The following is an 18,918-nucleotide window of genomic DNA, read 5'->3' as shown; positions in this document are numbered from 1 at the left end:
AGAGGTTTAAACATGGCGGGAGTGGAGAAAACAGACATGAAAACGCTGACAGCATGGAATTGATCTGCCTAAATCTGGTGGGTTCACATACCACCGTGAGAGCTTCTCTGAGCATCCCCTAGGCAGGCATAAAGTGTTTAACTCAGGAATGCTAAGCCAGGTACGTGGGTCATCCGGGCAAATGCACCAGGGCTTTGGTGTGGTGACTGGATTTGAGTGTTTTCCTCCTTTGACATTCTGTGAAATATTATCACGAATTAGACATGCACATCTTTATTAATTCTGAAATGTTAAATAGAACCTCCATAACCTCATAGCAGTAGCAGCTCCTGGAAATATATAAGGTTGCCATTTCAAGTAACAGTTATTCAAAACCACACATAGTGCTGGCTTGATTTTAATTTGAAATGACTACATTTTAATATTAGGCAGTTTCTGTAGCAATCAACTGCATGTGAAATTCAATCCAATCTAAATAATAATAAAGCTAATTTTGAACACTGTAGCTTTCTAGGCCATACAAATACGTTCAAGAAAAATGGTAGGTATCAGGCCAGGAAAATCTTACTGTTCACTTAAAAGTATCACTCCCGAAAGTCTATTACAATTGTTGAAAAATGAGTTATAGTAATCCATCATAAGCAGATTTAAAGGCAACATTAAAATTATGGTGTGTTAGATGAGAGATAGGGTAAGAAAAATTCTTACTAAAGAAGCAAGTAGTCAAATACTCAAGAAAAATTAAGTCAAATATGAATTTCCAACTACTACTTCTGCATTCTGAACCACATTCCTTTTACATAAACAATAGTAAAAGCCAGAATGTTCACTTCAAACAAATATAGAAATGGCTATTTACATTTGAGAGTGCAGCAAGAAGGCTAAAAATATTTCTATTGTATGTGTTCCTTCCATTCTGTCGTCTCTCTAACTGACGAATGGCAACTGGAATGAGTGTGAATTATAAAGTTAAATTTACACTATGAAAAGAAGGTGATTTGTCTTAGAAGAAAAAAAACACACGTCAAGGAGAAGTTCATTCCTATTAAAAGAAAAGCTATTTGCACTTTTTGTATAATAGTCTGCACCCAAGCTTATACAGTACCATCTACATGATTTGATACAAGTTAAAAAGACTCATTATGACTGAGTTCTTCGGGGATTGCCTCTTTACACACGACCAGCAGGTTCTTCAGAACATGATTACAGGCACGTTAGATTAAAGCAGCTTTGAGATAGTATCTAATTAGAGTGTTATTCTAAGAACACAATTAGGTTAATTGCAGTATTGTTTTATTATAGGGAAGAGAGAAGCAAAAAGCCTTGCTGTTTACCCTGATCACAGCCAATACGGCAATGCCTGGTTTTTTTTCTTTTCTTTTCATTTGGACAAGAGAGTGTGATGGATTAGAAAGGAGAAGACCTAGATTCCATTCCTGACTCTGCCACCAAATATTTATGTGAACTTCACATTTCACCATTTGGGCCTCGGTTACTTGCAAAGAATGGAGATTGGGCTAAGTTACTTGTAAGTTCCTTGTAATACTTTCCATTATTTAACAAAGTGGTTTAAGAGACTGTAATAATAATGAAACTAAAACTAATAAGAATAAGTAATCTAACACTAGCCAGGGACTACTACAGTGTGAAGGAACGTATGCCACTGAACCTGAAGCTGGCTCATAAGATTGACACGTGGCCTTCCCTGTGATTTTTATGTGGGAGTTTTATATGGGACGATGTACGTGCCATCCTGTTTATAACGCCCGGCAGGCAGTATACTATCTAACTCCAGCCCATTTCTGGAACAGGATTACATCTAAGAAGGACAGCTTGGAGCAAATAGCTACTGTTTCTGATCATCCGTTATGTCCAGGTAGCATACGAGGCTCTGCCCATGTTATTTCTTATCTTTGCTATAACTCTATGGTACACATTATTATCTCCTTGTAAAGGACACTGGGCCAAGAGGTCAAGTCACCTGCACACAGTCATGCAGATGATCATTGTTGGAGCTGGGATTTGAGGCCAGGCCTGCCTGATTCTAGCTCTCTCTATCCACGCTGGAAAGCTGCCCTTCCTCACCTTTCCCAGGTTCGCTTTGCTTACTGACAGAATAGACATTGCAAACAGCCAGCCACACAGAGTTGCTGGTAGGGTCACAAGACAGAATGCACGCAGGAGTGCTCTGGAAACCTGTAGTCTCTTTAGATTTTTCTTGAGTGTTTCTGGTAACTTCAAAGCCCCACAGAAGTCACTCACCCTTCTTCTCCCCTCCTCCACCAAGGGGCTGTCAGGGAGCATCAATTTCAGAAAGTCTTCTTTTGACAGAACATGTTGAGTTTCTGAAGTGGCATCTCCCACCACTGTCTGATGCTGAGCGGCCGTGGCCATGAGATCCATCTCACCATACAGCCTGTTGAAACAAACCAGAAGGAAGCAGACCAGAGGAGTGGTCAGCCTGTTTGTAAAGTGCCTGCAGGCTTAAGAATGAAAATCCAGTAACCTCATACACATAGACACGACTCGTAATCATTAAGTCAGTTCGCTTCTGCTACATTCACTCCAGATCCCCATGTCGTTTTACATTTATGAAATAAGCTCAACTGCAGAGTTATATTTCTGAATAATTCAGGAACAAATCAGATCCCCAAAGCCCTGGATGAGAAAAAGTATAGCCAACTTTTAAAATAAGGCTGGGCTTTTCTTTTCCCAATCTCTGTCAGAAAACACAGTTTCAATAATTCATCAGAGATTATCAAATGTCCTTTGAAGGAAGCCTGGTGCTTCTCAGAAACTGGAGAGCCTTTCCCTTGCGGCTGGACGTCCATACCCCACGTCTCACCCAGGCAACACAGGGGCACCCGCGGGAGCCTGAAGTTTAAGAGTAATCAATTCAGGCGTGGGCCAAACACGTTTTATTATCAGCAATTTCGCAAAGCTGTTTGGATAAATAAAGCAGCTGTCTCCTTTAATTATCAGCAAATAAAAATGTATTTATGGACAACAGAAGACTGTCCAGCTGAAATACTGTTTTCAGCTCTTTTCCAGGGAGAAAACTGGGGAGTCATTTTTAAAAGGTTTACTCTGAAAATGCAATCTGAGCAACCAAACATTCCTGAAGACACAGTGAATACGACAGTGGCTGTGTTGTCAGCCGAGGTGAAAGGTCTTTGCCACACGACCTGAAATGTAGCATTCTAGGAATCCACCGCCCAGAGCAGCAGGCAACAGAGGATGACCTGTGTGTTACTGCTGTGTGTCACTGAGACGACTCTACTTTGAAAGCAAGGCTATCTTGTCACAGTGTGACAGCTCACTGGGAAATTATCACAGTGAGAAACTCACAGAGACACGCTCAAAATTAACAACGATGTATCTGGAAATCTCTCTGGCTTGCGCTTTGCTTCTGAGGTAGGTCAGGTTTCCCTGCACTTCTCAGTTCTTGAAGCACCAGCAACACTGAGGACATGAACCAACAGTGGCTGTGAAGGGAGCTTTTAAAAACATTTAAAACATGACTGAAGACTTGGTTGGCTTGTGGGATGGTGTGATGTGAAAACGGGGGAAGAACCCCAGACCCTGGGGGGCATTCGCACAAAGGCCACAAGGGGAAAACACCCATGGAGGCTTTATGAAGAGAACATCCAAGAAGCGCCCCACTTCTCACCCTGAGGTTTGGAGCTGGGGGTGCTCAGGAGCTCCAGGCCCCCTTTGCTTTGGGAAAGATGTGGGGGGGAAAGTCCAGGTCCCATCAATAACTGCTTGGATAAAAATCTAATGCCTATAATTACTATTAAAATGTGCTATTCTAGTTTCCCTATGTGTTTGAATAAAAATCACTAGCCTGTCTGCTAAATTAGTAGTTTTATTAAAACTGCCAAATGATGTATCAATAAATATGCCGTGAGGGTCTACTTGTGCCAGTCACTAGGTGTAGAGAGGTGAGCAGGACCTGGTGCTCCAGGAGGACCCCGCTCTGGGGTGTGTGCGTGTGCGCACGTGTGTGTGTGCGCGGGCGCAGGGGCAGGGATGAACGAGTGGGAAGTCACAGTGCTGGGACAGAGGTGCAGAGAAGGGCCCAGCCTGGGAAGGTGCTGGCCTGAGAAACCTGGCTCAGAAACTCAGGAAGGGCGTTTAGGCAGAAGGAACCAGATGAATGGAAGCACAGAGGCCTGAGACAGAAGTGCTCAACTCGGGCAGTGAAAGGAGAGCTACCAGAAGTGTAGAGGGCGGGGTGGATGGAGATTGGGCTTGCAAGTAGTTACAGGACAAATAAGGGAGGATTACATATGCTGTGCTGAGCCATTACCCTGAAGATACTAGAGTTTAGAAAGATTACAAATAGAGAAGGAAACGAGCTTTGAACATTAGGGGAAAAAAAAACCATTCTAGGTATGACATGGACCGTGGTTGGAGGAGCTGGAGTGGAGGTGGAGACCAGGCAGGCTGGCACACAGCAGCCTGGGCTGAGAGGGTGAGGACCCAGGATGGTGGCTGAGGCCACAGACATGGAGGACACTAAAGGGAGGACCAGTGAGACTTGGGGATGGCAATGTGAAAGGCCAGGTAGAGGCTGGGGCAGAACCTACGATTCTGACTTGGTGACCACAGACAGGAAAACACTTAAATAGAGAATACTGAAGGAAGAGTCCATTTCAGGAGGACAAATTAGGAAATGCGCAGCTAAACACCGGCATTAGGCTCTTATAATCGATGCCAATGTAATATATGAAATAATATGTGAACTGCTTTTGGAGTACTGTAATTAGTAATTTCTACACTTTTCCTCCTACCTCCAACTGGGTACTCCTGAAAACGGGGCCTGGGACCTAATTAGCTTTGTATCTCTAATGCTCAGTTCAGTTTTTCCCATGGGTTAACAGCACAGTGCTTCCCACTCCTGAGGATGTGTCTAGAGCTCCACTGTATCCGGAACAGTGAGCTGAAGGGCTTCCCGGAGGGTGTGAACCACTGAGGAGAGAAGCAGACCAAAGCTGCAGGACGCTCCAAGCACCCCCTCCACTTACGAGATGAGTGAGTGAGCAGCTCGCTAGCTGCATTTTAAAACATAAGGTTATATTATTAACAAAAATAATCAATGAGGTTCTGCAATACAATTTTAAAGAAATAACTGACAGTTTCTGAGTTATGTGAAACTTCTGGAGGGCACAACTGATTTTATATTTTTTGTACAACAAGACGCGTATTCTCTAATTCTCAGTGGTACAAACACACTGTACTTGGCTATGTACTTTTCTATGCGTATCTTTCAGTGATTTGGTAAAACACTGTTCTGATGAAATTTCAAAGCTATTGGTGCAGCCTGGTACGACTGTTGTATGTATATATTCATCACTTCAACATTAAACAGAGTGTCTTGTTTTAGACGCACTTTACTTAGCTGGGCCAGGCCTGGGGTGCCTGCTACACCTGACAGGATGAGCACGACACACCGCAGAGACCTGTGCGAGGCCTGGGTTTGAATCCCAGCACTGACAAATAACTGCTCTCCTACCCAGAGGTGCAAACCCCTTCTCATAGCATTCCTCATGTTGCCTCTCTTTTACTGAGAGTTGGTGTCATCAAACCAATGTGTTCAAACGCATGAACTCTGGAGGGCTCCCGAGTGAAAAATGTCCAAATGGGCTCGTTTCCCCCTCTCCTGACTCTTCGAGAGAGTCCTCTGGCAAAACACAGTGCTTACACTGATATGCAAAATGCTTCTACAGATATCCCATAGAACTTAAACGGCTTCAGATGATTTCTGTGAAGCCTCAGAAGACTCTATTAGACAGAAATACTGACATTATCATTAGAACATTTACGATAAAAAGTGTAGTTATCACTATAAAATTCCTTTCTAAATAATTCTTTTACAATTATTGCATTTGCAATTATTGACATGATGGGTTTTGTTTTCTTGGTGAGGAAGATCGGCCCTGAGCTAATGTCCGTTGCCAATCTTCCTCTTTTCTGCTGAGGAAGATTAGCCCTGAGCTGACATCTGTGCCCATCTTCCTCTATTTTGTATATGGGATACCACCACAGCATGGCTTGATGAGCAGTGCATAGGTCCGCACCCAAGATTCAAACATGGGAACCCTGGGCCGCCAAAACGGACCAGGCAAACTTAACCACTATGCCACACAGCCGGCCCCGGGATCATTTTTTAAGGGAAAAAAGTGATACTAGTTTATGGATCAAACCTAAGATCTAGCAGAACTGTCTGAAAGTCACCGCAGCACCTGAGTACCCCCACACTCGACAATGCTATCAATACATGCAGACACAGCAAAACACAATGACCTTATCATTTAGTGCACGAGAATTTTTTTAAGGCTGTCCTTTAAAAAATAAGCAAACCAACAGCTAAACTGCTCTGACCAGCCTTGCTCTGCATTCTTGAAATGTGATTTCTTTACTTGTCTCTTCAAAGAGATATCAGTACAGTTTTCACACATGTTAAAAATTGGGTTATCAGTATTTTTTCTCTTCTTTTTTCAAATAAAAAACATCCCTCCCTACCTGCCTCTGCAAAACCTAACAACTGAAAGGGAAATCAAAACCATGTTAAAAATAGGTAAAATATTTTTTTTTGTATGGTATCAGTTACATAGCAACTTTAAGAAACACACACAGACTCTGTGGGAACTCAACTGTCCTTGAACTTGTGTGTTTACAGACTCTACACTCACACCACCACTAGCACATTATCACGACTTTTCTATTGCAGGCAGCTTTCTGAATATAAGAACAAAGAAGAGAGATTTCTTTTAAGTTTATAAGCAAAAATCAAGGAAAGAGACGAATTTTAAAGAGAAATATAAATGCCAAGATTTAAAGAGTTTTACAAAGATGTTTCTGGATTATTCTTTTTTAGAAAATGTATTTCTGCTAGAGGAAAAATATATTTGCTTAGTCAATCCTCAAAATGTATAATGTTGCCTAGAGAAGAACCACCAGCCACCTTACCCCTGACATTCAGTCACTTCAGACTCCTCAGGCGGTGGGCTGCCTTCCGATTTCTTCCAGCCGATGACGTATTTGTTCACTGCCCCTTGTCTGTGGTAGGGCTTGGACATGGACCCTGGGACCTGCTGACCGCTGCTGTGAGACACGATGTAGACTTTGGACGTATCCAGAGACCCACTATTTTTGGAACAGTGAGCTGAAGGGCTTCCTGAATGGTGTGAACCACTGAGGAGAGAAATAGACAAAAGCTGTAATACTATCAGATTTCAGCAGTGCTGGCATGTTGCCAAGCCCAGAGCCACAATACTTTACATCCTGTCCTTCTCTGTGAGCAAAATCAGGCAGAGTGAGCACGTTAGAATGTGCCTTGTTAGAATGTCTCATTTTCCATAGGCTAAGGATGCCCACGCACAAGCTGTACGCCTGTGGTCAGAAGGATGTTACAAACATGGTCAGGGGAAATCTAACAAAAAAATGGGTAACATACTTAAACCAATGCTCAAAAGAGAGGAGACTCACACAGCGGATAAACATAGAGAAGGGGCTCAACCTCAGCTGTCACCAGGGAAACGGCAATGCAAACCACAACAGTATCACAACCCACTCACCAGACTGGCAAAAATGGGAATGCTTGATAATGAATGCCCAGTGTTGGCCAGAACTGGAGCAATGGGCACCCTCCTACTGCTAGTAGCAGTGAAAAGTGTGTAAAACAGTTTGGAAAGCAGTCCAGGCGTTACCTGTAGAGATGTGCACCCGCAGAGTGTATGACCCAGCAATTCCACTCCTCAGTGTACACCCTAGATAAACCCCTGCACGTGCGTAATTGGAAACTGGTAACAATGTTGATAGGAGCACTGATTTGAATAGCTCCCCAGTGCTGGCAACCTGAATCATCATTATGATTGGATGATGGAATGGATGGTCAATTAATAAACACGGATGAATACATGGAATACTCCATAAATGAATGAACCGAGGCTGCAGACAGCAACTTGGGTCAATCTCACAAATATAATGTAGAAAAAGAAGCAAGTCACAAAGAATATGTTGAGCATGATTCTCCTTTTTAATAAAGTTCATAAACAGGCAAAACTGGACAATACGTTGTTCAGGAACACATACATCAGTAGTAAAACTATAAAGAGAAGCGAGGGATGGTTATCATGAAAGCCAGGTTAGTGGCCACCCCAGGGGGAAGAGAAGGGATAGTGATCGGGTAGGACGTGGGGGTCTTCCAACACAACAACGACAGTTCCTTAATCTGGTGTCATAATACGGATGTTCTGTATTACCATGTGATATGACAGCAACAAAATAATATTTAAAACACAGAATCCCTAAAAACAACAAATTTTTTTTAAATGTCAGCAGTTAAGCTAAGGCCAGAAGGACTCCCCTATTGACTGTATGATCACCTCTAGAAATAGAAAGCCTAAAGATCTTTTTTAATTCAGAAAGATCAACAATATAATATTTTATGAAAAAATGAGTAAAACAGAGATCAGGGATTACTTCACAAATATGAAAAAGCAGAAGTCCTTGCTATTGAGCGAGTTTACAACAGGGTTCTTCAGATGGCCAGCTCCCTGGTATGATGAAATAAAATCTTGTTCTGAAACCTCTGATTAGCTCACACATTTACTGAAAAAACTATGTATAAAGCAAGTATATAATGGAGGAAGTAAAAAAAAAAGTCTAAAACTAAGAATGATATTAAAATAGACTTTTTATAGAGGTTCAAAAGAAAATAAGGAAACCAACCAATTTTGTGGTCTTCTACATGTTGGAGACACTGCAGTATTCGAAAAATTAAAAAAACAAACGAAATAAATGCATAAAACACCTCATCTACTCCCATGAAGTGACTTAGTTGCTGGTGGTAGGTCTGCGCTCCTGAGCGTGACTCAAGGCTCCCTCCATTTGGGCTCTAAGTTGTGAGCTCTGCGGGAAGATGTTTTACTGACTTCCCCACGTCCAAAGCAACCCAGAAAATAAGCCAGGAATGAAGAGGCATTGAGAGAGGGAGCTAATGAACTCTTTCCGTGTACTGGGGTGCGCACCAGTTAGTAAACTCTTCACCAGAAAACTCCATCTCTGGGCAATGGGCTCTGAAGGCCTGTATATGTTCCCGTAAGCTTCAGAGCTACAGAAAAGGCATAAAAATAGTAGAATAACATGCATATACTCTTCATCTAGATTCACTAATTGTTACTATCTTGCTACTTTGGCATTATTCCTCTCTATATATTCCTCTCTGAACCATTTGAGAATTAGTTGCAAACTTTATGACATCATAGTCCTATATTTCAGTATACATTTCCTAAGAATAAGGACATTCTCCCACAGAGTAACAACATAATTACCACAATCAGGAAATCAGGCATTAATGCAATACTATTATCTAATATACAGTCAATATTCTAATTTCTCAATTGTCCCAATTATGCTTATGGCTTTAGTTTCCCCATTCAAGAATTATGCATTGCCTTTAGCTACCATGGGCATCATGCATTTTAAAGCCTTTGATTATCTCCGCAATGTTTTATAGTTAAAGTCTAGGGTACCCAAAGTCTGCTGTAATTAATATGCTGCATAAGCTACTCACGTTTCCCCCCTGAAACTACCAAATCGAACGCTTTTTGAGAATGTGTCGTGAATAACGTAGCATGGTCACAAACTCTTATGTGTTTTTCCATTGTTTTATAAAAGATATTTTTCCAACTTCAGACTTGCTTAAAGTTGTCTTTTATGCCAATAGTACAATATTTTAAAGTTAAACTCTAAAAACAAATTTACTGAATCCATTTGATGAGCAATATGGCAAAAATCTGTGTTTAGCAACAGCAACATCATTATAAAAGTTTTCTGCGAAGCTGGTAAACATTCTAGAATGTTGGCAATAAGCTTTTCATGAATCCTTTCCTTCTAAGGTTCTTATTTTAGAGTTTCACTGCCAAGTTCCAACCATTTGTACTAGGAGAAGGGTATGATGACATGAATAATGACAAACAACAGATAATCACGAGCCATTTACAGGAAAATCCAGAACGTGGATTGTATTTTTTTCAGTTGATTTATTTCACTTTGCAAAATCTTGCCGAGGCTAATATGAATACTGCTTTGTATTCTGAGCTCTTATCTAAGCGCCCCGCCCTTGCAGGGAGGAAAAATAGGCGTGCTGAATTAAAGAGCTGAGCAGCAGGAGAAAGAAGGCTAGATATATGCTTGTCTCGTTTAATGGATGATTCCTGCTCACACCCCGCCACCCTCCCCCATTTTTTCCTCGCACCCTTGTAGCCTGTCTTAAAGAGGTTTAAGTCCTCCTTTCCCCCTCCTCAATACAATCCTGGAATCACACCATATACACAATTCCATACTTGCTTTGGGAAGGAAGGCTGTTGGGAAGGACGCGCGTGTGTGTTGGGGCTGGAGGGGGCGGCGGTGGTGTTGGTGGTGGAAGTCTCTGAAGAGTATGCCGTATACTGATCTGGGCTCCTGCGCCTGGGAACTGGGGACAGTTGACCCCACGGGCCCCCTGCTTCTCTAGGCTGTCCAGGCACTAATTTATTAACTCAATCAACAGGCATTTATCAAGCATTCTTCTTAAAGTTCTTTCCTTCATTCAACAAACGTTCGAATGCCTACCACATGCAGGGAACTGGACTAAGTGCTATGGATACAAAGTGAATGAGAGGCCAGTCCCTTCAGCCTGCAAACACGGACACTCTGTGAAGGGAAGACAGCAATAAGCCACACTCTCAAGGGGGCAGATCACAGCACAGACGATTTCAGCTGGGGGTGAGTGCTAAGAAGAAACGAAGACCCGGGGGGCCAGCCCAGTGGCGCAAGCGGTTAAGTGCGCGCGCTCTGCTACGGCAGCCGGGGGTTCGCTGGTTTGGATCCCGGGCGCGCACCGATGCACCGCTTTTGTCAAGCCATGCTGTAGTGGTGTCCCATATAAAGTGGAGGAAGATGGGCACGGATGTTAGCCCAGGGCCAATCTTCCTTAGCAAAAAGAGGAGGATTGGCACATGTTAGCACAGGGCTGATCTTCCTCACACACACACAAAAAAAACGAAAACCCAGGACGAGGACACAGACTGCGTGGGGGTGGGTGTGACTTCAGCCAGGGTGGTCAGCACTGATGTCAGCCCCTAAAGGAGTTATTTTGCTCTTTTGATCCTTGGGCTACATGCTAAAACCAGTCACTCCTCGACCTTTGGGCAGTGGGCCTCAGCTACGAGTTGACCACACACGGGTTTAAACTGAATCAGAAGGGGCTAGTCCGGGGCTGATGATCCATCATCATAGACACACTGCCCCAGTCTGGGCCCTGGCATTTCAGCATCCGCAGAATGTCAGCACGACTTCAAAGGCTGGTCCCTTGTCTAATGAGCACGATTCCTTCTACCTCAACACGCAGATACCTTAAATATAAAATATTAACATATTTAATACTTAAAAATATTTAAATATCTAAAAATTTAAAACATTTTAAATCTTATTTTCTTTAGCCCTCCTGCACAGGTCAGGGAACAGACAGGAGGAAGTATTCAAAAGATCCAATTTAATGACTGAATTTCATACTGAGCAACGTAAGCTGAAATGTCACTTCAAAGTCACCATCAACTAAAAATCTCAAGAAACAGCCAGCCAGGTGGTAAAGGATTCCACTCACTCAACATCTATCATTTCGACAACAGCTGTGCACATTCAATTTAAAGTGGTGGAAAAAAGTAAAATCAATCAGAAATTCAATCTAGCACTTTTATATACTTTCTAATAGTCTAAACCATTAAATTAATGAATGGTTAAGGTATTCAAGAAAATCTACTTCAAAGCCCTATAAATATCCCACCTCTATTTATAAATGGGTGTGCTCTGAAGGCAGTTCCCACAGAAACTTTCCTTCATAGTAATACAAAACTCTGTTTGTGATGCCAATTGCATTTGTCCAACAAGGTATCATGAAATCAGCTGTTTTACAAATCTTCTAAATTGTGGAAAGACATTAGAAGGCTATAAAACCCAAGATGGTTTTTATAGTATGGCCAATTTTCAACCATCCCTGAAATTAAGATAGGAATAGTTCAGGTAACCAAAGTCACTGATAACACTTAAATATTACAGGCATACCCCGGAGATATTGCAGACTTTGGTTCCAGACCACTGTAGTCAAGTAAATACTGCAATAAAGTGAGTCACACAAATTTTTGGTTTCCCGGTGCATATAAAAGTTATGTTTACACTATACTATAGTCTATTAAGTGTCCAATAGCATTATGTCTAAAACAACAATGTACATACCTTAACTAAAAAATACTTTATTACTAAAAAATGCTAACCACCATCTAAGGCTTCAGGGACTCGTAATCTTTTTGCTGGTGGAGGAGGTCTTATAAAAAAATGCAAAATCTGCAAAGTGCAATAAAGTGAGGTGCAATAAAACGAGGTATGCCTGCATTTTAGTTATTAATTAAACATATTTTAAGTCAAATTATTAAAGAGAATTGGTAAAAAGTAGTAGGAATGTCTATTTTGAAAATAATCTCCATATCCTAGGTTCCCTCTGTCCCAGTGGAAGAAGAGTACGTTGTGGACACTTAGGATTCCCCAGTCTGGCATCCGCTCTCCCTTCTCCTGGTAAAACAATACCTTGATTTTCCTCTGGGGAAGCTGCTTAGTGGGACAGACTCCCAGGCCGCGGCAGAGGGTCTTGCCTGCCTTAGGCGATGGTACCCCCTGACCACAGTGAGATTAAAGCCAAGGAGATGTGATGAGGTATTTTGGGGGGGAGGGGAGGAGCTTCTGCAGAAACTAGAGAAGAACCACACTTTCTTCCCGTGGACAGATGAGCATGAGCATGGCAGGCATGCAGGTGACACAGCCATTTTCAACCAAGAGGGGACCCGGTCATGGGTGATATCATTTGAGCTGCTGGGTCAAGCAGAATCTTAATAGTTCTAGAGTTTTCGGTTACATGAGCCAAAATACCACCTTTGTTGTATGAACCAATTAGTGTGGAGTTTTCTTTAACTTGTAACATAAATGCCCCTGAATGACATAAACGATAAGTAAGACGCTGAAGATGTTAGCAGTAGGAAAAGAAAAAGAGAAAAGCAGGGGTGAGTATGTGTGCACACACACACGATTTTACATAAGTAATTTTCCATGACTTAGAAGTTTAAAACTTTTCTCTAACAAGTATAAACATATCAAATCATGTCAATAGTGAAAGTAATGATGCCATTGATAACATTTTCGCCTCAATCAAGAGGAGAGAGCTGAAATGACCTGCATGTCTGCTTTGATGGGATAGCTGCTCTTGTTTCTGGTCACTGATTTAATATTGGTTTGTCCATCATAGCTACAAGCTGAGACTCTGTGAAGGACCCATGTCTGAGTGGTGGCTGTGTGAGGAAGGGGAGCAGGTCTGAGGGGGGGAGGGGCCTTGGATTTTATGAAGGAGAGAGCTGAGGAACACAGAAGGCCCATCACTGTGAACTCTTTGGGCCTGCCTTACGCACCATCATCTGGAGAAATGCTCCCACCACAGCCCTAGGTATCAGGGAGGATATTCCCATTATCAGTTCATCTGACTCTGTCCTCAGCATTTAGAAGAGTTCTAGGGAAAAGTCAGACAGTAACTCAGAGCTGAATTAGGAAGGCCTTGGAGATGAAGGAAAATGATAGTGGTAGTTGGTGTGCAGTAGTTTAATTCTGTGCACAGACAAACCTGAATAAAAATATTTCTTTGCCTAGTCTTTGAAGGCAGGAATCACAAATCATGAGTTTTAAAACCATTGTACAGACATATGTCAAATAGGAGTTTAAAACTACTCGTAACTATATATTAAACAGCTATACTTAGAATACCATTTCTTTAAATTTAGCTAGTCTTATTAAAAAAAAATTGAACTGCCAATCTGAACACACTTTCATTGTTTTACAGAAGACCTCAGGTGTCTCCCTCTTGTAAGGCAGCCTTGGGAACAAGAACCAACATGAGCCTTCATCTTAGGGAGCTACGCATAGACAATGCAGAAACCGTCCCTAATTACTGCTCACTATGACCTGAGGACTGTCTCGCTTGCCACTGCTTCTCCTAAAAATTTGGGAACAGGCTGAATTGAAAGAGAGAGATAGGTGGCCTGACTAGAGCAATTAATATCTCTACGTAGTTTTCTCTCAGAATTAAAGAGAAAGGAAAATAAAATCACAAACAAGCGACCTATGAATGTGCAAATTTCACAATTAGACTTTGGAAACAAGCATTTCATCTAAGTCAGACAGTTTGGCAAACAGGTGACCACCTATTTCACGAGCATACTGTTTTATTTCAGGCCCCTACCCCAACCCCAGCAGGCAACAGTGCCCAGTGTGCCCAGGTGGCATAAACAGTTCCCGGTCAGCTGTGTAGGGAGGCACTTACCTGGAATGAGAAGAGATTTCGCTGAGGTCGCCCATGCTGCCGTCGGCAGCACTGCTGGCAGAGATGGCGGGCGCATAGCTGTGTACCGCGTACATCTTCGGCTGCTCGTCATCAGGCCCCGAGATGTCGGCAGAGTCAGCCCACTGTTCTGCCCGACTGTGGATCATAGACCTACTGCCTGCCAGGTGCACGGGCCCGAGGACTGCGGTGGGCATGCACGGGGCCGTGTCGATGCCACTGTCAGTGGAGGCCCCTTTGATGTAGGTCAGCCCCAGCAATTCTGGGTCCATCAGGTCCCCAGACCCAAAGTGCTTGTCGTCACTGTTGCTGGAGGTGTTACTGGAGAGCGTATTGCTGCTGGAGTGGCTGGAGCAACTTTTATCTCCAATCTTGGGGAGAAAGAGAAACAGAAAGGCTTCAAAGGAATCCCATACTTTGCTTCTCTATGAAGACGATTATTTTCACCCAAACTCACAAAGCTACAAACCAGATGATCTCAGCTGAACCCTTTTTACTCATTCTTCCATGTGAGGCAGTGACAGAATTTACTTTTAAAAAAAAATCCTGGTTTTATGCAAAAGTTCCTGATTCATAATTCCTACCATAATTCATGGGAATCTTTTCAAGTCTTTGTTCAATTATTTGTGCATGAAGCACTAAAGTATTGCCACAGTGTCACCAACCAGAAAATAATCAACGAAGGTTATATAAACTGGGAAAGCACATGGAAAATTAATAAAAGGAGGAAAGCAGCCTTTTATCAAGAAACTTCTTCTATGACAAATTACAGTGCCAGTTCTGGGTTTGGGGCAAAGGACCCAGGTTTGAATCACAGTGGTAGGACTTTGACCAGTCACTTAGCCCCTCTCTGTGCTTATAATACTAAGCTCGGATGATTAATGTGCGGACCCAATGAGATAATATATGCAGAAGCACTCTGTAGCGGCAGCGCACAATGTAAGTCTGAGTGATTTCTCCAGGACAGCCCAAGTCAGAGTATGCCCAAGTGCTAACAAAATGGGGCTCTCTTTGGAGTCAACAGGAGTGCTTTGGGGTCCCTGGAGGACAAAGAGTAAAGAGAACAGAATAAATGTCCCCATCTGACTGTTGTGCTCATACAGACACAGCCCCTCTTCACATCCTGAAAACTAACAAGACTTGAAGCAGCAGCAAAAGGCTGTGGAACCATAAGAACAAGTCATGGCTTCATCTATTGTAAAGTGGTTTGGCCATGTCTTCTTTCATTCCATTCTATCAGATCCTTAAGCAAATCCCCTTGACCTTTTTATCACACACTGATGTTCTCAAGTCTACTCCCACCCCCTGCATCCCTTTGCTTAAACCACTGTTAGAGATTTATAAAGGTGGCATTAAGTGGATACTGTACGGCTGACTCTAGACAAGGTCCAGACACAGCTAAGAGAAGGAACGTCACATGTAGCTCACCAATGACACAGGAAGGAAAAGGAAAAAAAAGTCAAGAACTTATAAAATTTCTTTATCTGTAAATTTTCAAAAATAAGCTAATTTAAAATGTTGGCTTTACTTGGCAATGACCAGAAATTCATGTTTTCACGTTTAACTGAATGTTTTGTTTCATTGAGCTACAGTCGCCTGTAAGGCTCACCTCTAGGGTTTTTGCAAAGAGTGAACAAAATCACACGTGCAAATGACCAAGAACACCATGCCAAGGGGGCGTTCATGGAACGGCACACACACGTTAGCTTCTGCTGCTCTGACGATGAGTCATGGGTAACTGCGCACAGGAGTGGCCAGTGATGGGCAGAGTGTCTCTGACCACACACACCACTTCACAGTTTCCGTTTCTGTATTATGTCCACAAGTGGATAAATGGTTAACATTAAAAATAGGAACATGATTTAGTAACTATTACATTGGATATCAAGGATCAGAAGGCTGAGGATACAATGTTGGCTTTGCCAGTAATTTACTGTGTGACGTTTCTTTGAGGTTCTTTATAAATCAAGCAGGAAAAAAACCTTAACTTTTTATTTATTTATTTTTTTACCAAACCTCTAACAGACCTGTGAGGTATATGAGGTGCCACTGAGAATCCCCGGCAATAATACTAATAAGCGACATGTGCTGACATGCCTCAGAAGGGCTAAACGAGCGATTGGTTTATGAACAAGGACTTACATGAGAAAGCTTATTGGGGGAATCTTTGCAGCTTCCATCTTTCTGCAGGGCTCTTTCTTTATAGGAACTCAGGACTTTGGAAGGCGGGCCATGCCATTTGGTTTCTGTCACATAAAGAGAGAAGAACTGAATATCTAACTTCTAGGGTTAACAAAAGAGCAAAGAAACACAGGAGCCAACAAATGGTTTGGTAAAAATGAACAGGATTGTGGTTCTAGGACTTTCTGGTCCTACCAACGGATACACCGTAAGAGCAGGCAGAACAACCACCATAAAGTTAATGCTCCATGTCCACAGGCATCACAACCACAACCGACCATGACCACGTCCCCTATGTCATTGGGAGACCCAGGCCACCACCTCAGCGTGTTGCACGGTAGTGCTCACCAAACATGCGTTGAAGGAACAACTAATGAACGAACAACTAAACGAGTGATGGGAGAGGACGGGGAGTAGGGGGGAAGGAGTGGGAAGGAAGGTGGAGTTTCTTATTACCCGGGTGCCTGCTTCCTTCCATGGTGTCCTCCCGCTCCCTGGCTCCTTCACACTCCAAAGGGCCTGAGCCCTGGTGCTCAAGCAGCAGGGGAGACTGGCACCTGCAAAGAACACAGAGCTGAGCCCCGGCCTGCTCACCACGCCATGCCACCAGCATGTCCCCTGTATGTGCTGGCTCCTAATGGGCAATTGAAGGGGTACCCCTAATCAGAAGCTGCTTCTGGCAGATGGAAATGCAGTATCTGTTGGCCAACCCTGCCAGAGAAGCTTCAAGCCTCTGGAACTGGGGGCTCTAGTTTCACCACTGGGTCAATAAAGGCACTTGGATGACGGCCATTTACAGATAAAGAAGGGCCCTCGATGCTAGGAGGTGAAAGACTGTCCAGGGTTAGATAACGTGTCCCCGGGAAGCTAAGGAGGAGCTCCCTGCTTCTGTCTTTTTGTTTTGTCTTGTGTGCCAGAATACATGGCACTGATACCTCTTTGTATCAAATTTTTTAAGGAAAAGAAAATAAGACTGATTGGTTCTAGACTACATCTAGGTGGACTGTATTTTATGAAAACCCAAAGTATGACAATATAAACTTACAGAAGAAATAAGTCACAGAAAACTTATACAAATTACAAAGTGATCCTTACTTACAGAACCCCAGTTACAAGTCCTGGTTTGCAGAAAAAGCCACGAATCGTTTTTCCATTGATACAAAAAACTCCCCCCTACTTTTAAAATGCAACTCAATTAAGAAGTCTCTTTATATACAATTTTTAAGAACTCCATCCGTTATCTAAGGTAGGGAACACATGTAACCTAGACTGCAAATATCTACTTCTAAGCCTCAACTAGAAGGAAAGAGGATTCCAGGGAGAGCGTTTCCCTCCGTCCATGTGAGAGCAGTAACAGAAAGCTTCTCTTCTCCCGGTGAAATCCCTAAAAACAGCAGAGGCAAGATGTGGTTGCAACACACGGGAACACTGCTGCCCGGAGCAGCCCCACCTTCCTCTCCTCGGGAGACCATGACTGCACATCCTCGCCCTCCACTTCTCCAGAGTGTGTATGTTCTCCCTGAGTTATTTTATCAGTCAATTCAGCGTCTCGGTGTTCCCAAGGGTCCCCCAGCTCCACCTGACCCATTAGCTCCTGGACACCCTGCATACACACTACAAGGGACGGTCCCCAGCCCAGCGTGTGAGGCAACCTTCCGCTGCTCTAAAACAGGAGGCAGAAAAAGCCATGTCAAATGGTAAACCTGCCTTCTCTGACTCTGGGCTGTGTTCTGGAGAAAAAGCACTTTCAAGAAAGGCTGTGAATTTATTCCTCGTCAGCAATTTAAGTGAGGGGAAAACTCCCAAGGGCCATTGCCCATAGAGTCCCCAAATCCTTAATTTTCACACATTCAGAGAGACTTTCCTCATTAAAAAGAAAAAATAGACAAGCTCAGAGTTTAGACAAATAAGCAGTACCTACATAGAAATGATGAGCTTTCTGGCCTGGACAAGTGACTTATTAAAAGCCTGGCTGGTATTTTTATATCCCCCAATGGCCTCGTGTACAGCAGGTGCGCAGTCAATGTTTCTGAATGAGTCACTGAAACAAGTCCCTCCCAGGGGCCAGCAGTAAGGTAAAAATGAGTGGTACCCATCATATCCCACTGGCGGTCTCCAGGGTCCACTCCCGCCGGGTCCGGGGTCGCTGGAGGATGACTGGTTGCTAGGTGAACTTCTGAAATGGTGACTAGAATCATTAACAGGGCACTGAGGTACCTGTGGAGTATCAACATCTTGACCTGGCCTGTTTTGTTTTACAAATGAATTCATTTTTACAATGGCAAAGAAAAGGAAGAACTGCACATTGC

General features: G+C 43.0%; 1 protein-coding gene across 5 annotated transcripts in view; it reads right to left on the bottom strand.

The window, feature by feature from the left end:
* The window catches only part of SIPA1L2 (signal induced proliferation associated 1 like 2), a 217,569-nt gene that overhangs the window by 23,772 nt on the left and 174,879 nt on the right, over positions 1 to 18,918 (bottom strand). For all 5 annotated transcript variants that reach the window (XM_087431941.1, XM_087431939.1, XM_087431943.1 and 2 more), the window contains 6 exons: positions 18,702 to 18,785; positions 17,066 to 17,166; positions 16,571 to 16,674; positions 14,411 to 14,799; positions 6,976 to 7,200; positions 2,263 to 2,416 (listed from right to left, as the gene is read on the bottom strand). In XM_087431941.1, the coding sequence (XP_087288067.1) occupies positions 2,263 to 2,416; positions 6,976 to 7,200; positions 14,411 to 14,799; positions 16,571 to 16,674; positions 17,066 to 17,166; positions 18,702 to 18,785 (1,057 nt within the window). The remainder of the gene's footprint in view (positions 1 to 2,262; positions 2,417 to 6,975; positions 7,201 to 14,410; positions 14,800 to 16,570; positions 16,675 to 17,065; positions 17,167 to 18,701; positions 18,786 to 18,918) is intronic.

Source organism: Ceratotherium simum, chromosome 6, assembly GCF_057802395.1.
Source record: "Ceratotherium simum simum isolate JZ-2026a chromosome 6, ASM5780239v1, whole genome shotgun sequence".
Classification (NCBI taxonomy): Eukaryota; Metazoa; Chordata; class Mammalia; order Perissodactyla; family Rhinocerotidae; genus Ceratotherium; species Ceratotherium simum.
This window is presented reverse-complemented; position numbering and strand designations above follow the sequence as displayed.